We start from the raw sequence: 26,025 nt of genomic DNA, 5'->3' as shown, positions 1-26,025 counted from the left end.
AGATAGATAGATAGATAGATAGATAGATAGATAGATAGATAGATAGATAGATAGATAGATAGATAATGAAGTTTAGCAATTGTAAAGTGTTTTGCATATTCTTCCCACTTCTTCCACTTAACCAAACCCATCCATCATTTATTAAGCAGACCCCCCCCCCCCCCCTCACATCAGCAACTGTCCATCTGCCAAGCCCAATTCCTCCTCCCTGATGTGCATTCTTCTTTTCTCTACAGTATATCGCCCTCCATCTCTCTCTCTCTCTCTCTCTCTCTTCTATCACAAACAGTAGCTGCTCCCTCCCGCCAGCTTTGGCACATGCAGGAGTGAGTGAGGAGCAGAGGTAGACATGGACGCTACCATTGTGAGTTGCTTGGGCGTGTTCAGGGAGCTCCTCCTATAATGGACGGATCGGGGGAGGGAGGGAGGGAGAGTGGGAGCGCTCGCATCCTAATCTTCCTGTTCAGCATCTCTGCTGGCTTTCTGGATGATCCCTCTCTCTCATGTTTGAACACAGGCCGTTATTACCGGATTCTCAGCTTTTTGGGGGATTGTAAATTTGTACCATTTAAAAAATACAGGGACTATTTTGGTGCATATTCAACATAATTTGACGGTAAGAAAGTTGATTGTTTGTTTATGTGTCTTGTGTACTAGATAAAGATATAGAAACATAGTGAATAAAATAATTTCTGCTTCTTTTTTTCATTTTTTGTCTTGAAACTCCATACTAGATGTTGCAATGCACGTTAAGACTCTCTGTAGGGTAAAACTTTATAAAATATTAAAGGTAAGAACCGTGTTTGAAGATTTCAGTGCCCAGAAAACTCAGCTAAAGGGAGTTTTCCTATCAAATAAACTGTAACCGAAGACACTGAGGCATTTAGATGATGCCTCCGTTTATAGAACGAATCAATGAGCGTCTGGTTCCTGCTGAGTAGATTTTGGAAGCAGTTACATGATCAATACACAGTGAAAATATTTCTCCTGCAGCGACTAAGTGATGCAATAATCTAATATGATAAAGTGCACAATTGTCACCACATTCGAAAAGCAGAACGCTCATCAATCGCAGAGAGAAGTTTTGCAGGACGCATTACAAAACTTGCTTTTGCTAATTCTAGTATTTAGATATTCACAGAATAGAAGAGAAATCTGTTGGCCTTCTCTTTTTGACATGAAAAGCATCATTAAGTTTATGAAAATGAGATGTGCAATGATGCAAGAGTGTGAACTGATTAAACTATAAAATTGATGTTTATCACTTTCAGTGCACTCAAGCATGTGCGTTCAGAAATGTGTGGGCGAATGCAAGTTGTGTATTTATAAATTGTGTGTGCTAGTTGTGTACCGAAGGGTGGGGGATCTCCTTGCAGTGGATAAAAACATATGCATTATTTATAGCCTCTAAATGTCTCGTGGGCACCAGAAGAACCATTATAGTCTTTCTCAGATACAAAAATTGTTCGTTAATCGCTCATGATGAAGCTAGTTGTGGAGTAAATGCTACTCTAATGTATGCAACTGCAGGTGAACTTATTCATTATAGTAACTAAACGTAACCTGTCAAGCAAACATAGAAAAAACGTTTCCAACTCACTCTCCTAGATAACATTTGATCATTAGCTGTCTTCTGTGGCTTCTGTGGTTTCTACTGTATGTGTATTCCTGGTGATCAAAGACAGAAAACGTGTTATAGAAAAATGACTTGTTAGAGGCGCCTCGCAGCGAGGGAATGCAGGGCCAAACAGATCTTGAAGACTGCTTTGAGTTAGCAGAAACGAAGCTCAGACACTGCATCAAATTCAGACCAATGTTTGCACTATAGTGTTAAATGTTCCACAGTCAGATATGAGTCTAAATCTCCAAAGCAGAGTTGGCAACTGCTAAGAATTTTCAAGATAACACACAATTCCCAAAAGGATACAGTAAATGGGTATATTCAGGCCCACATGGAATCTGCTCATTTGGAATGGCTGTCATTTCTAAATAGCAGACAAAAAAAAATAACACTTTGCTCTTAATTAATATTTTAGCTTTTATATATATATATATATATATATATATATATATATATAAGGAGTCTAAACCCATTTTCAACCATGTTTGAATCCATTCCACAGAATTTAAGCTTTGCTAAGCTCCATCCCCATTGGTTCCTGTACTATTATAAGCAAAGAGCAACAACATTTTGCTGTATTCTAAATAACTTTCAAGAAAAAAAATTAGATTTCCTGTACAAACACAAGTTTAAAAAGATGGGTCTTATGTCCAACGGGTCAGTAGGGTCAGTTCAAACTTTACCGTGTTTCACTATTACAAGTGAAAAGCAACATTACACTATATTTTAAATAATTTACGTAAAAAATGCATTCATACTTATTGAAATTCACAGACCAGACTTCGTCCATAGACAAACACTAGAAAAGTCATTATAGATGGGTGAAATATATATATATATATATATATATATATATATATATATATATATATATATATATATATATGTGTATATATATACACACACATACATACACGCACACACACACACACTTCAAAATTTACAATTTCACATTTAGTCAGATTTTTACCTGCCATTTCTTTGTAATTCATTTTGAAATTTACCAGCAATTTCTGAGTATAATATATTTAAATCCACCTTCTTTTTCTACAATAATCCAAATATAAAAGCAAAGATGTGATTTCTAATAGTATTTATCATTGAGATCTTGTTATACAAAGAATTAGGTTAATAAGAAACTGTATGTACAATTAGTTCCAATTTGTACTGTCTGCTTAAACTGGGACTTCACAGTCAATTTCACAACTAACTTTCCATCTGTCTTTATCTACTGCTTATATTTTAATCATCTGTAACTAAGCTACATGGACAGAACTGAATGTGAGCTTGTGCAAAAGAGCTCTGTTTTTTCAGCCCAGCGTTGGCAGTTAATGTAATGCCAATTTTGCAGTCCTACAGTTGGCTTGTGTTTTATGTTTGCGAGAGAAGCTTTTTTTTCTGGACAGCGAATCTCAAGAGGGAGCAGAAAAAAATGCTGGAGTAGAACGTCCCTGAAACTCACAAAAAAAGAGCTCTGTTTGTTTTTTTTGTTTTTTTTTTTTTTTTATGGTTTCTCACTCTTCCTCTCTTTTGTTTGAACCAGCTTCCTGAAACCATGAGGGTTAAACTTTTTTTATCTGTTCATCTGTCGAGAGCATGACAGGTGTTACAGTCAACATCACCATAATGAAGCATCTCGGTATAAGCATCACAAATTCTCAGTTTCCTTGTCAGTAAGGAGCTTACTTTGAATAACAAGCAGTATTAGAAATACATAAAACATATTTATGTATTAATAGTCAGCCGTAGAAGGAAATGTTCCTGAATTAAGCGAGTGCATGAATGTCTGCAGACTCTTTAATATTTTACTAGAGCCCTGTTCACAGTAGGGTTCTCCCTAATAGATCAACATGGCGGATTTTCACCCTGAGCCTCTGTGATTTATTCCCTTTATGCTACTTTTTAATTGAATAATTATGCATTCGGACAAAGATATTTTATGGACATCGACGGTTTTAAAATTCATTTGAAGTGGTTGAGCCATCATGTTTTATCTAAGGCAAGTGTTACGGTGCACATCTTAAGGCATCTTAATTTACTTTAATTCCAAAAAAGCGCATATGGGAGTGGAAAGTTCTACTGACTATGTGCAAGAAGCTGCAACATCTTTTCCATAATGAACAACAAGAGCTGTACAAATTAGCATAAGTTCGCAAACAAGCAAACAGTACTCTCCTCCCATAAATTTTGCATTTGAAAGGGAAACATGCAATTGACTGTGTCCATGTCTTTTCATCGCACATTTTTCACAGTGTGTCTTTAGTAAATCCTGACATTTGTTCTTTAATGCCGAAAGAGGGTTGGGGTGAATGGGCAGTGCGTGAATTTAAAGGTGATTTGTTTCCTTTTTCAGATGTTTAAGTCAATATGAAATCAAATTTGGCTTTCTAAATGTGCATTCCTGGGGCCCTAAGTGCATGGTGCAGGTGCACTCAGGGCATGTCCGAATCCACTTTTGCTAGTTTAATGACGGGAAAATGGTCGGCGCACCCGGGTGCATGGTCTACACGAGTTGTACCTATTCTCTTAATGAGTAATGGGTGTTTTGTGGGCATAACATGCAATAAACCAATCAGAGTCTAATCTCCCATCCCCTTTAAAAGCCAGTTGCGCTATGGCGAGTTCACTATTTACATGGCGGAATGTAATTTTTCATTTTTAAAAATGTTTGTGTGCTGCTGCGCGTCCCTTTGCGTGTAATAGGCAAAGTGTATATGAGTTGTACACCTGCCTACAGGCGCATATAACTATTCTATTCTATTAAATTGTGTGTAATTCAGACACAGGACACATTCTAAAAGTTTAATATCCCATGACAATCCATCACACTATCATGGTTATTCGTAAATATTCTATATTTTGGTGAATTCGTAAGAATTTCATTTGTGTTTTTGTACGATCTTCTTGCCCTCCACTAAGGATTAGGTTAATCAATAAACTTTCATGCTTAAAAAAGGTCTCTTTTTGTACGACTTCTACGGATTCAAACAAATTTGAAACGAGTTCGCCAAAGCCATTCGTTTGGCCAGCTGTTTGTTCGGTCAATGAGAGATGAAGAGGATGGAATATTTGAAGTATTTGGATTTCAGGTCTGACAGAAAGTAATTGCTTAATCTTGTGTTTATTACTAGCTGTATTGGAAGAACTATGAAATTATATATCATTAAAACTTTTCTGGCCACTCATTCACTTATTTCTTAATGTATTCATGCTAATTTTGGAGTCCAAACGCGGCTGATACCATCAAATTAAAATGATATATCTGTAAACAGAGATGATAAAATACCTCATGTTATCTATAGACTCACTCTCGTTCACCTGTCGTTTAAAGATAATTTAGGCCATGCAAAGGGTATCATTTGGTTAATGGACACAAGGAAATTTTGTCATGGTCATGTCAAGGAAATCAATAAGACTTAGCGTGTTCCTGATTCGCCCCACTGATACAGACCTCTGGTTACCATTAGCGATATGATGCTATCCACAATAAAATGGGCGATCCACACCTGCTTATCGGCACTAAATCTCATCATCTACACTTTGAAAACTAATCTGGAGTTACCGCTGTAATGCTGAAAGCGCATTAAACACAAGTCGTTTCAGTTAACAAGTGCTATGCTACAAATGGAGTCTTGTCAGCTATTGGTCATCTTGATAACCCTTCCCCCAGCATGTTTTATGTGTGCGCTGCTGAATTGCAAAGCAGGGAATCAATCAATAACCTGGAATTTGTCAAAGTAATACATGCACCTCTGAGCTCAGAAATAGACGTGGGTGAGATGCACGTCTCCTCTTCAGCTTAATGGACCTCTCAAAATGTATTTATCCCTCCTGAACTGTCTGTGTGATAGTATTAAAAGAGCGTTAGCGAATGTGTGGCTACCACAGGATTAAAAATGGAAGATATTGTAGATTTGAAAATCCACATGTAGTTCATTTCATTGCTTTCATTGTACGATATTAGATTTAACCCTTTGTTGCGTGACGCCCAATATAGATCTTTCTAAGTTCAAAGCTAGTTTTAACCATTTACCATGTGATCTGACATCCAAACCACCATGGGTGATGACCTTTGAGCCCATATACAGCATATATAAAATTGAGACATATCTGAAGTGATTACAGTACATTAAACCATAGCACACCTGAGAAGCGAATCCCTGTCAAGCATTTTCATTTGGTTTTCCAGCAGAAGATTGAAATGATTTACTGAATACATCAGTTTTATGCATGTTACATAGATGCCATATAAGATTCATAACAGAATTATCTTTCTTCATGAAGCTCATGCACATGATTAAAGGAAGAGAAACTCCACACGGGAGAAGGAAAATAGGTGCATACGTGAGCTCAGAAAGCAGCGGTTATGTAACACCCAGCTGGCTGTTTCATCAAGGGAGAGCTGAAGAGGGAAGTGCTGGGTGGGGTTGTGTAGAAACATACATAAACAAGCACTGTGTGCTGTGTATGCAGCTGCTTTTAACCAAGATGAAAGCTTCTCACCAAACTTATAAATGTATATGACGTAAATGATTCTAATAATAAATCATTACATTTTTATTATTTTTTGTTTAAATAAAAATTTTAGACAAATAAATACAAATACATAAAGATAAAAATATTTCATGTAATATAAAAGTAATACAATTAAATAAAAAGAAAAAAAAACAAATGGATTATTATATTACATTAACATTTTGAATATAAATTATATTCTATAAAGTAAATATTCTCATAACAAATAATTTAATATTTTCTCTCATTTTTCTCTATTGTTTTTTAATGTTATGTATAGATTTTAGGTTAAGGTTTTATATTGTATATATGTATAACATAAAAATAATAAAATTTATATATATATATATATATATATATATATACACACACACACACACACACACACAAATATATAAAAATATTACAGTAATAATATTTTTATGTAATATAAAAATTATAAAATTAACAAGAATAAATAAAGATACATTAAAAACTGATTATTATATTATATATTTGTTTTATTAATTATATAAATTATATCTAATATTATTTTAATTGCGGGTTACATTTTATTGTATTCAGTAAAGTAAAAAAAAAAAAATTTATTCAGTGTAATGTTATTATATTATTTTTATTTTATTTTATTTTTTTAATAGTTATTATGATTTGAAATACAAAGCCAAAGTATAGGCCTACTCTATTTCTGCAATAATGACCAATGGATCATTTACGTCATGAATGTGCATTAGGAAAGCAAATAGATTCCATTTTGATTTCTGTCGATCTCATTGTCTATGTGAGCAGCTCATAAAACCAGTCTGTTAAACAAACCAAACAGGACTGGCTTTGTTTCACAGAGGCAGACTGTCATTTCCTCCTCCAAGTGAGCAAAGAAAGTTTCCATGTCTGACTTTATCACTGATAAGAGATGCTAGATGCTATCGGCTGTCTGCGACAATAACGAAATGCAATGAGACAACGGAGAGACACGGAACAGATAAATCCTTTTCTCATGTCATCTACACACTCTGGCTCAGAGAGAGAAAGAGAGTAATCTAAAGCCAGAATGGACAGAATAACATTTCTGCAGGATTAAATCGCAGCTCTCTTCTGTCGTATCGACAACTGATCTCACAAACTGATTCTCTCTGTTGTTTTCCCCTCGCACATAACTTCTCAGAGGTAAAAGTCAGTGAAAATAAAGAGCATTTACTGATCTGTAGACATTCAGGTCTTGTTTCGAGGGCCTTAACCACAATAGACATTGACAGATTCTTCAGCTTCTGCCAAAGGTCTGTCAAAATGAAAATGCCTCCATCATTCACTCAAACTTATGTCTTTACAAAACTGTTTGATTTTCTTCTGTGTTGATCCTTTTTCCAATATTTGTATTTCATATCATTTAAAAATTAGTATTTAGATCATTTAAATATTTACATTGTATATTAGTTCAATATATGTGCTTTATTTTAAACAGACAGCTGAAAGAAACTGACTGTAGCATGATTTGCATTAGTCCTGCCAGAGATTGCTGTCGTTCTGTAAACTTCATTTGGTGCAGATATCATCCTGCTGGCCGGCTCTGACGTAAACAGTTCCTAGCTTGAGACTAGCAGGTTTTAGAAACCGTGAAAATAAATGAAAATGATGTTTGAATCTGTCTTCCAGGAGCTGTGATTCATATTTTATATTAAGCTTTGAAGGCAGATGCCAGGGAGCAACGCGGGAGCCTCATGGTCAGATCATGATGAGTTAACAGCAGGCTGCCGGTGTTTGGAGAGGCAATACTTCACCTCTCTCAGCTTAACTCACAAGTTTGAGTCTATCAGCGCTTTCAGGGAGAGCTCAATTAGATTATAGTTCACTGGGTTAGAAATAGCATCTCTGGTAATAAAGATGTCACTGTCATGAGAGCTTTGGTCGCAGTGGCCTTGAAAGATGTGACCTTTGTGGTAACCACATGGGATTTTGACTGCAGTTTTGGTGTCAGTGGGTGTTTGTCAAGTTTTTCTACTGATCTGTGAAAATACAACATTATTTTTCCACATCTATCATTGTCACAACATATGCCATGTTGTTAAATCCCTGAGGAAATTATCCAGGTTAAACTAGCTCTGACTGGTCATTAGCTGGTCCAGTCTGGTTTAGTTGGCTGATTAACTCAACTACCTGGTCAGGGATAATCGGTCCTTTTGAGGTGCAGATTGAATGTGGTATGTTTGAGTTAGTGTAAAACATGACATATCCTGTTGCCTACAGGTGGCGCTATGAATATTACTGTATATTGGCTTTTAGATGTCTTCAGTCCAGGACTCTCACCAAATATGTGAAGTCTAGTGTAGATAGGACATTGCATGTTTAAGTTAGTGTAAAACAAGTCATTTCATGTTGCCAGCAGGTGGCGCTATGATTATAACAGAATATCGGTCATTCGATTTGTTCAGGCAAGAACTCTTATCAAAAGTGTGAAATCTGGGGCAGATCAGAAATTTAATGGCTGAGCTACAACAACTTCCTTTTCCATTTCAAAACATCAAACTTTGTCACAGCGCCCTTTAACGAAAACTCAAGATCTTCACAACTTAACATGGCAAACGCCTTTAGCGAAACTCACCAAATATAATGTTGATTTCATTAAATCTCTAGGAGGAGTTTGTTAGAGCATAAAACGTCCCACTTCCTGCTGCCAGCAGGTGGCGCTACAACTCTAACTGAATATGGGCATGGACATGTGTTCAGGACAGGACTCTCATCAAGAGTTTTCGGGGCAGATCAGACTTTGTATGCCTGAATTCTAACAACTTCCTATTTCATGGCGAAACATCGAAGTTTGTCAGGCCGCCACTGACACACCCTTCAACGAAAACTCAAGATCTTCGCAATTTACCATCACAAGGCTTTAGATGACACTGATCAAATTTGGCGTTGATCTGTTAAAATCTCTAGGAGGAGTTTGTTTAAATACAACACCTGAAAAAAAAAAAAAAAAAAAAAAAACGTCACAAAACTTGCAGAGAAAATAAAAAATGACAGACTTCCTGCTGAGTTTCGAACTTCATACCTGGAGACTTTTTTGTAGGTGTTGGTGTGTTGCATGTGTCTACCGAATTTACATGTTTGTGAAACATAGCTCAAGGGGTACATTGTTGAAATTTTATAGGCAGCGCTAATAAGCAATTTTGCCACAGCCGCATATCAGATGTAGATTTTCTCCACTTCTGGCGCGTGTGTAGAATTTCATGAATTTGATTTATTTTGGAGAACAAGAAGAAGAAACAGCAATTCCAATAGGGTCGTCGGACCATCTGTGCTCGGGCCCTAATACATCTCAACAGAACATGACTGTTAAGATGGTTTGACCTGTTTAAACAAACTACAGACTACAGCAACTTCTCCGTTACAAAATATTACCCCTCAGCGCCTATTTTAGGGTGTGCTTTGAGAAAAATGAACCCCTAGTACTTCATGCCCCAGTTTCAAGTCTAAACAGTGTTAGAAAAGATCCAATACCAAAGGAATCGACTGCTCATAGCCTAGATACATATATAATGTTTTGTGAAGCCATGCAGCTCTGTGATTCAAGGCAACAGTGCAATGCATGACAAATAAATCAGTATGTTTCAGAGGTCCCATGGGAACGAGACACTTACTAATTGATCTGAATGAGTAACAAGCGTGAATATTATCAGGACGGATTTCAAACGATCAGCGAATATGATTAACCTCACTAGACTCAGGAAAAGCGATCTGTATATTTGATTATGAGCAATTTGATTGTCGCCAAATTGCTGAATTGTCTAAAATGTGGTGACATGTGACTGTTTTATTGAACGATTCACTGATTCATTCATTTGAATGATTCATTAAAAAATGCTGATTCTTTCACGGACGAGTCGTTGATTCATTAATTCAGCCGAGTTGTTCAGAAGTTAAACCGGTTTCTGTCTTCATTAAGGGTATTCAAAAACCCTGATAGATTCAGGAATTGATAGACATCAGTGGGTTGCAGGTTTTACTGTGGTGTTGTTTGGAACTATTTTTGTTGAGTGAACAAAAACAGACAAAAAGTTTCTGCCAATATAGTGTCTAAAATGCAAGTTACTCAGTATTAAATATGTAATATATAAAATATAGAGAAATTCCCATTGGCTATAGTTTTATGGGTTTATGGGTTTTAGTGATACCCCTCAGGATCGTATGCTTGTTATGTAAAAACAACATAACTAACTAACATTGTACAGCACGTAACACTGTGGGACCCATTGCATGGATGGTATAATATAAAGAATAGATATGAAATGGATGTGTGAACTTTCTTATTATTTTGGATGGGCAGGATAATAAATAGTCATGGCCATAATGATCAGAAATATGATGAACACTACGATGTAATAGGCTTTAGTTATAGCTCCTGTCCCCGATAGCTGCACACACACACCTAAACATCCACAATCTTGAAGTTTCTGATGACATTTTCTTCCATTTTGTGGAATGGTGTGATATGAGGGCCGTTTGAAGAGCCTGTCATTTCTCTCACGCTGTGCCATGTCTTCGATAATGAGCTATAAAATATGATGAGAGGGAGAGATATCACATCAGCTCCTTCACAGCAGCCTCCCTATTATTTTGTTTATTTGTTCTGATCTCGCCTTTTGCTTTGTTCTGCCATCTTGGAATATTCTCTAAAGGGCATTTTATGCATAATGTCAAGAATATGCGGTTCATGGACAAAGAAGAGGTAGACAGGAGTAACTTTTCTCTGTTAGAAAAAAGAAAATCACGTATTTGGGGGGCGGGGATATGTGGACAACCAACTACCTAGAATCTTGTTATCCCCATGGATAATGAATGACGGGCTAGCCAGTGTTAGCCTTCTGAATGTTTCATGGCCAGGCCTCTATGGTTTGACGCATGTGTTGTATATTTGGCTTGACGTGTGTGTGGTGTGATGCACTGGAAGTGTCTTTTACCATGGCTGTATTCTTACTGCAGTGTGTTCTCTCTCAGGAAAGGTTCTCAAGGCTCTGCCATGCACAAATCAGTTCTTTTACTATACACACATCATTCACCTGAAATGGCACAAGCTTCTATAGTCAGTATATATATATATATATATATATATATATATATATATATATATATATATATATATATATATATATATATATATATATATTCAGAAATGTACATTAATAACTGGTAGATGTTTTACTGTATTTGTTAAAATTAAACATTTTTTTATGTTTTTTATTCAGTTTAAGAATTTCTGACTTGGGGACATATGTGCTATTACAAATTATAGCAGAATTATTGATGTCAGCGATCTCACCATACTTTTAAAGTAATGTGTTCATGCAATGCATACAAGTATTGATTCCACGTTACTTCAAGTATGCTTTTTTTAGCATTTATTTTTAGCTTAAATAGCAAAACAGTCATTGCATTAACGCTCAAGTCCGCCTGATTGTCATAGAAACTATTGGCATTGTCATAGTAACTACTGCTCAGAAAATACAGCTAGGAATGTTCTCTTGTATCAGTTTGCAAAGAGCCAGATGTCTCCTGTAGGCTCGATGGAAATGGTATCAGATGAACCTGCAACTGATTCTTTTTGAGAAAAGCCCATCTGGAAACTCTGACCTTTACTTTTCTTTGTCAACAGGGAATGAGCCACTTTGTCGCAGATGCCTGCAGGCTGAGAAAATGCCAAATTGCACATTTACCTCAGTGCAATCCTCTTCTGGACAATAAACAAATGCATTGTTATCCACACAGGACATGAAACGACGAAGTGAATCAATCTTGAATAAAAAGCCATTTAATGAGCTCTAGCAGTTTTGCACAGCACTGTGCCAGAATCGCCCTTCTCATATATTGCACAGATGGGAAGTAATGTTTAACAAGACATGGGAATTTGGAGGAAAGTGCGCCGCCTCAAATTATTGCAAATTGAATTTGCCCCAACAACAGTTTTCTAATAGGCCTTGTTTGGATCAGTTCCTGAGGGAAATCATATTCTCTGTATTACTGATTACCCTGAGGAATATAGACTGAATGTGTTTTACTTTTAATTTTTAGTTGTTTATCTCCCATCATGATGAATATAGTCTGTACATAGTTAAACTTAGCAGGCGTTAATGTTTTGCAATTTGTGCTGCAAAATGTATGAATACAGCAATGATCAAATTCCTACCTGCACGTTAGAGCAGCTATGATTTGGCTGCTTAGCATGGTCCCATTAGGGCCTGTTGCTAGATGGTGTTGTTGTGTAAAATTCTACCTCCAAGATGTAGCCATGTGTAATGCCTGTTAAAAAAAACTAAAAAACTGATAACTAATCTAGCAGGCTAGTTAGCTAGCAGCATGCTAACTTGCAGCCTAATAAGCTATCTGCATGTTTAGATGGACTGTTAATCAGATCTACACATGCTTTGCAGGTTAAAAGAATAGTGGTATGTAAGCTAAAGCTACAGCTAACCAAATGAAAAAATATTTAATTTGACACACTAACTTGCAACCTTATAGGCTAGCGGCATGCTTAGCTGTCTTGCTAATTAGCTAATTAGCTATACGCTTTGCAGGTTAGTAGACCATTGGTAAGTGCAGCTAGTGGATAACCGAAGAAAAAGTTTAATTTAACCGTTTCTAGCTTCTTTTCAATAACATGACATTTCATTTTTGTGTTTGCACAGTTAGCACAGCATACAACACAACACTTATTTTGTAGCCTCTCCATAAACAATTTATTCAATTACAGTAGATTTTTTGCTAGTGACCAAAGCATGAAATTGACTTTTTAAAATCTTACAGAAATATCACAGCTCAGGATAGTTAATGAAGGTTTTAGGATTCATAAATGGGAATGTTAATGGCTAGCTCTCTCCTATTATTGCAGACCACCTTAGCATTAGCACACATGCCCCTGGCAATATTTCACATCACTCTACCACTCTCTTTCTCCTCTCTGCTCTTCTGTCTAATTTAATCCATAAAATCCCATAAATATAATTAATTTAGACAAATCGAAAATGAATGAGTCTGACTAAATGTGTCATTTCCATGTCTTCTTCATCAATGCTAATTAATCTGGAACAGGCTCATGTGTATGACCTCACCATTCAGCATATGATTATTCAAATTAGCAATTCAAAGGATGATCCCACTTGTGCCCTCTCACTCCAACCAAAGAAATTTAAATTAGGGTTCTTGTTTAACTAAACTAATAACCCACACACCTAATTCATGAGTGTCTCAGCTATAGCGCCATTTGCTCTAATGAGTCCACAGGTCTTACAGGTAGTAACAGATGGGATGGACAGTATTAACATATGTATGGGGGAATAGAGTACTCTTCTATGCTATAATTCACAGTGTGTCTGTCTGCTGGTGATGTGAATATATGGACCTGTGGGAATAAGACATGGGAATAAATCCTTGTGTAAAGCCTCACTTGTGTCAGAAAGACAGTGAGAATTATGTCGAGACCGATCTCATTTGCTGCATTAGCAAAGACCCAAACGGATGTCGAATAAATGGGAAGAAGCCTCTGTGTCTTGTGACAGTCCTGGGTTTCATTTGTGAGCTAATTTGGTCACAGCTTTAAAAAGCCTATATTTAAAAAGTGTGAAACAAAGGAAGGAACGTTAATGCGGCATGTCATGGCATGCCTTACAAGAAAAAGCTGATTTTGTTAAGGAATACATGTTTAATTAATTGTACTTACAGATACAGTTGGCTGCATATTTTAATTTGTTCTCTATTTTAATAACTGTTTAATTGCATGCATATTTATTTATGCGTATCTATCTATCTATCTATCTATCTACAGTATATACACAGTCTGTCTGTATTTATATGCATTCTTTCAGTCAATATAGGCTTTTATATGAAATATAAATAAATGAATACCAACATACACTACATAAATAAATAAGTACATATTTTTTTCTAAATACATTTTTTAGCAACATTGTAGATTTAAATGATTTACTTATATTTATTCTTTATTTCTTTCAAATCAAATCCAATCTTTGCAAAGAGAAAGCTGTAGAACCAGATGCTTGATTGGTGCTATTCGTCTTAAATAAGGATCCAATTTACAAAACAGTTAATAAGAAAGCTTGGGTGCTTCTCAAAGCATCGTTTCCCCATCACGAGACTAGAGTAACCCAAATTGTATACTTTCATACCAGTGTGGTTTCTTGGTGCTCATGCATGTTTAAAAAACAGTTTTGACATTAATTCAATCACTGATGTCAATTGTCCTTGGCTTCATGAAGCCTGATTAAGCAGCCTGTTTTTTGGACTTGTGTCATGAGAGGTTATAGAAGTCAAATGCTTGAAGTCTTGATGTTGAAGCATTTATTCAAGCTTCCGTGTAACTGATTCAGTGTTGATTTCCATTTGCAGGCTCAGCATGTGGCCCAATGAGAGCTCTGAAAATCAAAGGTGATTAGAAGTGACCAATCGCCATCCTTACACTCAAACTCAACGGTCCCATTTAATTGGCGCCTCGAGGACCTCTCAAGATTTCTTTAGCTCTAAACACTCAAGCAGATCAAAAGAACAACGACACAAACCAACACAGCTACAGATTATGCCTATATAGGCTCCTACGTGCAGTGTAGGTAAGAACATCTCAAAAACCATGGCGGACCCCTACCACAACAACATTTACCACCAGGGAGACGGAGACAGCTATGGGACGTATGGACAGGGGGGACAGGATGGCTACGGTTATCAGACTGACTACCCTCCGCAGGAGGAAGACGCCGCCAGTGACGCCACTGAGGGACACGATGAAGAGGATCAAATATACGAAGGGGAGTACCAGGGCATACCCCATCCAGACGAGGTCAAGGCTGCTCGAAGGGCAGCAAGAGCAAAAGCGAGGACCGTGGGGGACACCGTGTCAGATCAGGAGGAGCTTGCTGAACAATACGAGGACATCATGGAGGACTGTGGACATGGGAAGTTCCAGTGGACCCTGTTTGTGGTGTTGGGTCTGGCGCTAATGGCAGACAGCGTGGAGTGCTTTGTAGTGGCCTTGGTGCTACCCAGTGCAGAGAAAGACATGTGTTTGTCCCACGCTGAGAAGGGAATGCTGGGTAAGTCACCGTTTTAGTGTTCAGAATACCAACATAGCATTTCTGCAGTAAACACCTGAATGTTCCACTAAATGGGAAGTATACTGCACTTAGGCTATAGGTACTGGTTTCCCATGATGCATTGCACTCTTCCTTACATTTACAGTTCAAATCTTTATGGAAATGAACCATGGTTTTAATACAGTAAAAACAAATACTAACCACAAATTGAGGGTGGTATTGATACAATAACCATAGATTAACCATGGTGTTTTGTAATAAAACTGTGGAATACAAATGGTAATCAATACTCCAAAAAACTATAAATCAATACTATAAGACCATGGTTAATTTTAACAAGCTATCAAGTTGCTATCTTTATTTACTCACTGTTTGATTGTACTGAAAAATAATCAAAATGTAAACAAAAGGCTAAATAACCGTATTTATTATAAGATAAGTATTTATAAATGCTAACTGGATACCATTAGATAAACTACTCGCTTGAGGTTTTGGGCAAAACATTTTTTAGATTACAACTTTTTTACGATTTCACATAATTTTTAAATGTAGCAGGCTGAATGTACACTCTGCAGTATGTGGCTAGATATATTCCATTATATACATAACCTTTGAACACAGAGTTAGGATAAACAATCATAAAGGGATATATGCAGGATTTTCTTGGTGTATATTGATTTTTATGGATTTAAGCCAATGTGTCCTGAGTCCTTTTTTATAACAAAAACTCAACCAAGAAAAACCGCATGAATTAAATTTAGCTGGTTATGTGAGTCCTGGATGTGGTTCCATATGCACATGCTGATGAAAAATATTAGTGTTATTAATCCTAGTAGTGATTTTATAAATTGAGACAGACCTGAATGATGGCATACAGTCAGTTTTAGCCAGCTGGTACTTCAGGAGACCATCAATTAAGAATGTTCTCAAATTAGCTAATGGAGCACTCGACAGTTGGGACTCATGCAGCTGGGTTTCACGCTCGGTATACATCAATCCACTCTTGCTTAGTAAAGCAGTTGGGGGAACTGACTCGTGACTCCCGAAGGTATGACTGAGATAGGGTAGGTTTTCGGACAGACTAAAGAAAAACAATTAAGCAAGACCAAGCAAGCATAGAAATTGGAGCAAGAGGTAGTTGTGTTTAATGTGCCCCTGTCCTTATAGTTGAGATATAAGCTTTGTTGTACTATAAAAAATTTTTTTTATTTTATTTTATTTTATTTAATAGTAATACAGGACCTGAATTAAGAATAATTACTAGTTTGATCTCACTTCAGAGAAACATTATTCAAGACATGCCTGATAATTCAAAGATTTTTTGAATAATCTGTGCCTTTATTAGTGACAAAAGGAAGCCGGATTTAAAGACTATTGCTTACCGTGTAATAATAAAGACAAATCTACATATCTGTCTATCAGATTGAATTGTTCAAGGCACAAAGGTGACAGTGGAAAACCTTCCCCGTCTGGATAAGTGATACTGATGTATGTGCAGAAGCAGCGTGTATGAGCGTAAAGACTGGCTGTGAGCATCAGGGAGCCAGAATGAGCGAGCACTTTCTATCCTGCACACCCGTCGTGGAGAACAACTGAGTCAGCAGTAGCCTGACAGATCGATAGCTTCTCTCCTGACCTTGCTCTGATACATAATCCTGTGCCCACCTCCCTCGCAATCGCCTGAAGGGGATATTTTTCACTCGCTTTTTCATACTTCACAACACTTTCGGGACTGGTTCTGATATGCCGTCTTTACAGAGACATTTTAGCTTCTTGCAGGTCTAGAACCGAATATGATGTCTTGTAGAGGTGTCTGCCAATTTTACAGGTTTTCTTAGTGGTTATAATTTTTGGCCCAGCACTGCGTCAGATTTCATGTTGGGTTCCTATAATGCTATCCAACTAACTTAGTGCAGTCACGTTTACTATTGTTTGTTGAATTTTTGCAGGTAAAATCCAATCATTTTGATAGGATTCCTAGAATGCAATCAGGAATATATATGTATATGTTTCGAAATTTTTTTTAGGGGGCATTCACATATGATTTTTTAAAAGTTTACTATGTATAATATGTCATCTTAAAAATGCAACACTCATAAAATCAGTGCAAATCTTGACATATCAGCCAAAGGTGTCGTTCAGAATGCCTGTAGCGTTATCGATAAAATAAAGTAGTTTATAAGGGTTGAATTTGAAGACGTTTTCAAAAAGGTTGCCAAGACTAGCTGACCTTACTAATCAAATAGTAGAATTTTATGAACTGATGGTTAATTATCTAGTCATTCATTGTGTCTCAATGACCTTTATATAAAAGAGGTGAACAAACTAATTACTACACCCCTATTCTATTTCTTCACCAAACATAACTTCAAAATAGGTTTTAATGGTTTTGATTTAAATAGTTTCCTTAACTCTCCTTTATTTCTCATTGGTCAAAAAAAAAACATATAGCCCCTCCCGAACTCACGCCATTGGCCGAGTCAGCGTTGCTATGTTAGGCTTCTTAAACAAACAGAGGAATGTTTTGAAAGCAGCAAAGTGCTTTCACTTCTGAGGGGAATAAACCAACAAATAGCCTATTTATAGTTTCCACATATTAAACTGGGACAGTTGAAATAATTTTACCACTGAATAAATGACGCTCGTCACCTTTAACACTTGAAATGCAAACTAGTAGTCACGTTAATCTGTATTACAATACAGAATACAATCACAGCATCGGCTTAGCCTCCGGCACTCATTTTGGCTTTAAAACGTTGTCACGACTGTGACTCGGCGGATTAAGGCTGACCAATGGGATGCTGGGAGGATCCTCATGCTGAGCGGTGGGGGATAATGGCAGCTCAGCTCCATATGTTGATCTGCTCAAAGAGGACGGTGCTGTCACTTTCACACTAGTCTTACACCAAACTCCCTTCACCACATGACCATCTGCACTCCACGCCAGGCAACTCGTGCTTCATGCCTGTGCAACACTATAGTTTTGAGGGGAAAATCTGCAGAATAATGCAGAATAGGTTTGATAAAATTAGTTAAAAGTAGGTGAGAGTACACATAATGTTGGCTGAAAGCATAATAGAATTACATAAAATATTTATATTAAATTATTTAATTTTATAAATGCTTAATATTTATACCTGATATTTAATAGAATTAAATATGTAATTTTTTGTAAAAAAAAAACTATTGTTTTAGAATTTAAATTCTTTAGAAGGTTAAGATGATTTTTTAAAGCTTTTTGTTAATACAAGTCTAGTTTTTGTTCAAAATCTTGCAGATATTAAAAATGACAGACTTTCTTTCATTTCTGAATGTAATAAGTCTGAAGTCTAACCGTAATGTGTGTGCATTTGGTGAACACTTTTATCCAAAGCAACTTATGTGACAAGGTCATACGCTCCCTAGGAAGTGAACCCTGAAGTTTGAGCTAAAAAATAGCTTTAATGTTAAATCATGATTAACATTAAACCAGTCAAACCTCTACTGCATTCCTGAAGTCTAATTTTATAATCTTGCCCTTCAAAGAACAGTTGATGCCTCCACTGTCATTGTACAACATTTGCACAAAGGTTCAAATTAAATGCCAGCTCTTTCGCTGCTCTCTTAAGTGAACACCCCGCTGACAGGTACATTCACTAAACATGTTACGTCAGCCAAATTGCACACCTGAGAGTCTTACTATAGCTTCTAAACACCCACCCGCACTCATTAAGATTGACCAGGACCTCAAAACCTTCTATTGCAGTCACTTAACATCGTGACTGCTCATTTGATGTTCCTTTCCTTCAATTTCCGAGACTAAATTAGCATAAATTGATCGTGGTTGCGTGGTTGAGTTCTGATCTTACATATTTCTTTGTCATTTATATTCACATGGAGACTCTATTGGATCTCATTAGATAAGAGTGATTGAAAGTAAACACTGCACAATAAATGTATTTTTGGGGGTGATGAGACTCTTATTGTGTACTAACAATAAGGAAAGGAGGGAAAGGATGCCCCCTAGAGGTGCGGTAAAATAGAAGAGAGGTACCATATGTGTAATGTTTTATAATATTCAGAGAGAATATTAAATAACAAAAATTTAAGTATATGTGTGTTTATTAAAGTATGCTTTCTCTCTCTGTGTGTTATGCTATAACTATCAATACTGTATGTCAATCGATCTGACGTGGTTTATCGTTTCTTCTGCAGGTTTGATAGTATTCCTGGGAATGATGTTCGGAGCATTTATTTGGGGTGGCCTGGCTGATAAAGTGGGCCGACGGAAATGTCTGATTATCGTCCTGGCCATGAACTGCATTTCTGCCTTCTTCTCCTCATTCGCCCAGGGATATGGCTTCTTCCTGTTCTTCAGGCTGTTTTCTGGAATTGGGTAAGCTAAGCTGGAGAAAAAAAGAAAGAGAAGAAGTGGTATATTAAGACAAAAAAAAACCCACAAAGGTCTGCCCTCCATGGAATTGCTTGACAATAAGTCATTGCTTTCCATTAGAGGTTGAGTCCTTCTGTAAATCAGGCATGTCCAGGCTCAAGCCCTTCTCCCTCGGCTCAACTTCTAATTTAAACCTAGCAATGCTGGACGGTAATTACAGGACTGATTCATGGGGAACTTTCAATCTAGCTGCCTCTGGTAGTATTTTCAGGCTATAGTATACCCTTGAGACTATATCATGACTTTACAGGTCTCGTCAATATGCTCTTGTGGACATTTACAGGTTTTGTGGACATGAACGCAGATAGCATTTTAAAATAACTGTGGCCATGTGTTGTCTTGCAGAATTGGGGGCTCTGTCCCAATTGTGTACGCGTACTTCTCTGAGTTCCTGCAGATGGACAAAAGAGGAGAACATCTCAGCTGGCTTTGCATGTTTTGGATGATGGGGGGCATCTATGCCTCCTTCACCGCCTGGGGCATCATCCCTCGATATGGTACATATATATACTTTGGGTATGTAGAGTGGTGTATGGATTATGCTTCTTTTTTCCCTTGCTTTTACATGTTGAATGTTTTGCTGTATTTCAGGCTGGGGTTTCAGTATGGGCACAGAGTTCCAGTTCCACAGCTGGAGGGTCTTTATTCTAGTCTGTGCTCTCCCATCTATAGCGGCTTTTGTTGGGCTAATATTCATGCCTGAGAGCCCACGCTTCCTTCTGGAGGTATTTATCTGAAATATACAATAGCGCTGTTCCAACATATAGTGAGCTGACTTGCTGTCTACTGCCTACACAAACAACTGCTACATGCTACATGGTACCTCATAAGGTTCTTCATAGATAGCAACTTGCCCCACACAAATCTGATTGCCACTAGCAACTTACGGCAAACAATTCAAAATTGAGTTTGACATTAGCATGTTGCTAAGCTAACCAAACTACACAAAATCTTGCACCTAAAATAGAATTTGTTGCATCATAAATGTCTCTACTGTCGGTTTTAATCAATTTAATGCAATTTTTCTGGATAAAAGTATTATTATTATTATTATTTGAAAATATATTTCTCTTCCAGAATGCTAAACATGATGAAGCCTGGATGATCCTGAAACAGGTTCATGACACCAACTGGAGAGCCAAAGGAGAACCCGAGAGAGTGTTTACTGTAAGTTCAATTATTTTCAAGAGCTGATTTGATGTTTTGGAGTAACGTGATACTTTTTTTTCTTAGCTCTGTGTCATGTAATATGGTAAAGACTTATTCTTTATCGTAATGACTAATGGATAATGAATCCTATAATCCAGGTAACTCAAATCAAGATTCCAAAGACACAGGAAGATGAGTTTATTGAGATTCAGTCTGCAACTGGAACTGCTTTCCAGAGATGGGTGGTTCGAACTTTGACACTGACCAAGCTGGTAAACCATAAAGCTAACAGTTTAACTTACTGTACGTTCTTCAACATGTAGTTCTAATATAAGCTATTTTTGTGTGCAGGTCATGAAAAATGTGTTGTCCCTCTTTGGTCGTGATCTAAGACTAGCTACTCTGCTAATGGCCATTATATGGTTCACAATGGCATTTAGGTAAACCAATTTTACTAACTACTAATTATTCTTGAGTCCTGAAACACTGTTGCATTGATTATTTTAATAATTTCTTTTTTGGTTTAAGGCAAATTCTGTAACTTTAGTGCCTCTAATGTCAGCAAATGGAATTGCAACACACTGAATTAGCCCCATTGGTGGCGTTTTCACACTTAGAAAACATTTTCGTTGCTTCTCTTTCTTGTGGTATATTCCAGTTTTTACGGGCTTTCTGTGTGGTTTCCTGACATGATCAAACACCTCCAGCACGAGGAGTATGAATCTAAGCTCAAAGTGTTTCACCGGGAGAAGGTGGAGCAATTTCATTTCAACTTCTCTTTGGAGAACCAAGTCCATAAAGAGGGAGAATACATCAACGACAAGTACACTGACAAAAACGCCATCTGCGACATCAATTACCCATAAATGCTTTTCCTAATTGTCAGGCTATAGTATTATCTCAACATGGGCTTTGTGCTTTCATGCAGGTTCATCGACATTGAGATGAAGTCTGTGAAGTTTGAAGACTCCTTGTTCCTGGACTGCTTCTTCGAGAACATCCGATCCACTGAAACCACCTTTGAGAACTGCACCATCCGCAGGACTGTGTTTTATGACACAGGTAAGAGATCTTACCCAATTTTCAGAGCTGGTTTAGTGCACTAGACCTCAAGGTTTGTTCATTTCCACAGACTTGTATGAAGAAAAGTTCATTGACTGTACATTTGAGAACGTCACTTTCCTGCAAAACAAGAAAGGATGCCATTTAGACTATGATGAGGAGAACGACGTCCTAGTCTACTTGGTCAGCTTCTTAGGCAGCTTAGCCGTGTTGCCTGGAAATATCATCTCGGCACTCTTCATGGACAAGATTGGACGAATCAAGATTATAGGTGAGCTGAACCGCTGCCTAAATGGCTACAAACCTTAGCTTAGCTATTGTCAGAAATGCTATCAGCATGTTTTTAATCTAGTACTGTAGCTTGCAATCTAGGAAGTCACTAATGTTGTTTCTAACCAAGAGGAGCCTGTGAAGACAATTTTTGTTCTCTTGCAGGTGGTTCGATGCTTATTTCTGCTGGCTGCACCTTTTTCCTTTTCTTGAGCTTTAGTCAGGCAGCCATCATAGCCTGGCAGTGTCTGTTTTGTGGCGTTAGCGTAGCAGCATGGAACGGCATTCAAGTCATCACTGTGGAGCTCTACCCAACTTCAAAAAGGTAAAACCAATGGATAAATTTTGAGAAACTAGTGTTGTTTTTGCTAGTGGATTTGCGATGCATTATCAGCATTGTTTTGTTATGCTAAGTGAAAGTCTCTCGCCTACTTAACCTTGCGCAAATATATTAACAGTACAGTGGGCTTTGTCCAATTACATCATGATGCAGTGAATAATGCTATTTTAGTATTAATTATTTATATACCACTATGATATTTATTAATATTTTGAATTGGCATTTTTATATTTTATATTACACTTTAATATAGGATTTTTTTAGTCATTTGTTGTTTAGTAATTTATTACTGTTTTTACTGTTTTTTTATATTTATTTATTTATTTATTTTTAGGTTTCAGTTTAAGTGACTTTTGTAGGTTTGCATTTTTCATCCAGTTTTTATATATGTATTTCTTTATATTTTAGCTTTAGCTTTAAATCTATAGATTGCTTTAACAATAACAATACTGGTCTGCAGATTTTATATTGAAACGATTAAATACATGTTGCATTTGTCTTTCGAAGCATGGCTACAAAGTCCATGCCAATTGTAATCTGATTAAAAACGTAAAAAGTGTTACAATCACATTATCAAGCCGACTATGCACAAAAACTTGACTTAATACAAATAGTTTTTAGTAGAACTGAACTTTTAAAGTGAAAAGTGAAAAGCCATAGTGTCTTTTCATTGTCTGGTCTTAACTTCTCTTGCAGAGCCACAGCGTTTGGAGTCTTAAATGCCATTTGTAAGTTGGCGGCGATATTGGGAAGCTCAATCTTTGCCTCGTTCGTTGGCATTACAAAAGTCATCCCCATTCTGCTGTCCTTCGGTGCTCTGGTCGGTGGCGGAGTGCTGGCCCTTAAACTGCCTGAGACCAGAGAGAAGGTCTTGCTGTGAAAATCTGAAGCTGACAGTTTGGTCTAAGCCATTGTAAATGACTATTAGTGTGGAGACATCTGCTGGGATGTATAAAATTGGGCTTATTCAAGAAAATTTAAAATATATACTTTAAATGCCATAATATGTGATATTAAATTCCAATATTCAAAACCTACAAGGACCAACTGATGGATCTACTCCTAGTCAAATATTATTGTATAGATATGCCTGATATTTCATATACAATACTTTAAAAGCCTGTTGAGTCATTTAGAGCCTCAAAAAAAATACCTGCACTAGTTATATAGTTTTAGAAAATCTACATGGAGTGTTATAGAGAATAACCTCTAGTGAAAAATACAGCTGTCCTAGATTTGCTTGGATGGGGTAATCAGAGTTATGGAAGTCTCAATCCTGTGCCATTTCTTGGTCAAAAAATTCAGGTACTGTTGAAGATTTTACTTTTACCTTATTCTATAGCTTGTAATTTGCTGTCGTCTCACCCTCTGCCTTTGCTTATGATGTAACCTCCACTGATAAAAAAAAAAGTGTATTTTTGTCCCGGTGTTTGCAAGTGTCCTACTGTATGTCAAGAGACTGATCTCAACGTGTCGCTGTGCGTTTGGATGCTCGGTGCAGAATGTGCGCTTGTGTTTGTTGGGTCACTACAGAAACCATTACTTGTGCTTCCTCCGTTTTCTATTTTTGCTTATTACCTGTAAACTGGCGGAGCACCTTACAAAGCTAGCCTCGCTTTACCTTGCCTTTCACTAAATGTGTTGTTTCTTAGTGCTCTCTCACTCTCTTTCTCTATTGCGCTCTTGTTTTATTGTTTTGCATTCTGTGAATCCTGAAAAAGTGGGACGGTTTGGTCACTTTGGACTTGAGCTTCACAGAGTCACATGTCTGTATGTGTTGTTGGCTGAGTTGCATGTGTGTAAGTTACCAAGTAATGTGTCTTTTCTCAATGTGCTGTCTGGATGATGTAATGTATGTCTCACTGCAAATAAAACTGGTTAGACCATACCAATCATTGGTAATCTGTATCATTTTAGTTTTCATGAGCTGATTATAGAGGAATGGTACACATACAAAAAAACTCATTACTCACCCTCATGTCATTCCAAACCTGCATGACCTTCCTTACACAAAATTTTGAAGAATGTCTATAAATATTATTTTTGGGCCACATTGACTTCCATTCTATGTCCAGAAAATGTTATTTTGTGTAACCATACAAGTTTGGAACGATATGAGGGTGAGTAAATAATGACATGATTTTTGTTTTTAGCTGTACTGTACCTTTAAAGTTTGTGAAGTTGTCACCTTTGTAACTAACAAACAAAGCTGTGCTTGCTCACTATATTACTTCGTTAAAACACAATATCATAAATACATGCACCAAAATGAAATCTATACACCTGAATAAGGAAGCCAATTTCTGCAATGGAATAAAAAGAAAAAATAAATAAGGTAAATGTGACTTTTATCCTACAATTCTGACTTTTATCTTGCAGGATATAAAACTGGAACTGCAAGATTCTGAGAAGAAAAGTCGGAATTCTGAGATACAAATCTGTAACTGTGAGAAAAAAAAGAATTTTATTTTATTTTAATAAAAATAAGAAATAATATTCTGTGGCAGAAACAGGATTTCATACCTGAAAAATCGAACAGATCCATGTGATCCATATGATTCTAAGTTTATTTGTGAACACTTGCTTCTTCATTTTTAAAGTATATTTGGAAATATTTTCTGGCTTTCACAGAAATAAATCATTTTCTGTTTTCTGTTCTGATGTTTTTGTTTTGTGACCGTACATTATGAATAAAAAAAATAAATAAACATTTATGTGATTCACAGTTTGTGTTTTTTTTTTTTGGCTGAAGACTTTCTTCTGCCTGCCAGCTCATTCTGTCTTGGGGTTTGAGCAACTGTGTGAAAGATGTAACAGCAAGACCTGAGACAGAACTGGAGCAGAGTCCCTTATTTTCGCTTGGTTGAGAGGATTTAGTTTGTAAAGAAGCTATTCAACACTGACGGTCTCTGAAACTGTAGAAGTGGGTGGGGAAACGTACAAAAACGAGTGCAAAGATCATGTTACATGCAAATTCTGGTTCAGAAATGAGTGAATATCAAACACTAGACTCCTGGAGATTCATTTGATAATGTAATTACAGTATATTTGGTGCACTAAATTCGTTTTTTTTTTTTTTTTTTTCACTTTGGGCACCACATACTCATGTTGTTCTCACAATGCAATGTCATGTTTCTTCTGATTCGCAGCACCTCTGTCTCAAGATATTTTGTTTTGATTCACACTCATGGTGCAAAATGCTGCACACCACGAGAGTAGGGAACATTGTCATTCCCACGGGAATGTCAAGAGGACAGTTTGTTGTTTTAAATATCAGGAGTTAATAGAAACACATGCCTCAATAAAAATAAGTTTTATTTATTCTTTTTGATATGGTGAACAGAACACTGTGGTCTTTTAAGACTGAGAACTAATAGATACTAACAGTCTCACCCACCATGCATCTGAGGTGCCAAAGACCACCACAGACCTGGCACCTCTCGGCTCCCGGAGGGTGAGATCAGGGTTCGGGAAGTTCACATCAAAAGGTCAAATCTGATCTGACCTAATCTAAATGTTTTGAGAGAAGCCTGTTCAGATGAACTCT

General features: G+C 36.8%; 1 protein-coding gene across 1 annotated transcript; it reads left to right on the top strand.

Annotated features, from left to right (window-relative positions):
* The first annotated feature begins 447 nt into the window (after positions 1-447).
* Positions 448-25,201, top strand: LOC128013888 (synaptic vesicle glycoprotein 2B-like). The gene is made up of 13 exons (XM_052597077.1): positions 448-616; positions 14,528-15,225; positions 19,420-19,600; positions 20,003-20,154; positions 20,249-20,382; positions 20,735-20,824; positions 20,965-21,078; positions 21,158-21,246; positions 21,465-21,629; positions 21,735-21,868; positions 21,939-22,139; positions 22,304-22,463; positions 23,175-25,201. Exons 2-13 carry the CDS (start codon positions 14,766-14,768, stop codon positions 23,356-23,358), a joined length of 2,064 nt encoding a protein of 687 aa, XP_052453037.1. The 5' UTR covers positions 448-616; positions 14,528-14,765; the 3' UTR covers positions 23,359-25,201.
* The last annotated feature ends 824 nt before the right edge of the window (positions 25,202-26,025 follow it).

Source organism: Carassius gibelio, chromosome B25, assembly GCF_023724105.1.
Source record: "Carassius gibelio isolate Cgi1373 ecotype wild population from Czech Republic chromosome B25, carGib1.2-hapl.c, whole genome shotgun sequence".
Lineage (NCBI taxonomy): Eukaryota > Metazoa > Chordata > Actinopteri > Cypriniformes > Cyprinidae > Carassius > Carassius gibelio.
Note: the sequence above shows the minus strand (reverse complement) of the source record. Positions and strands in the feature narration are given on the sequence as shown.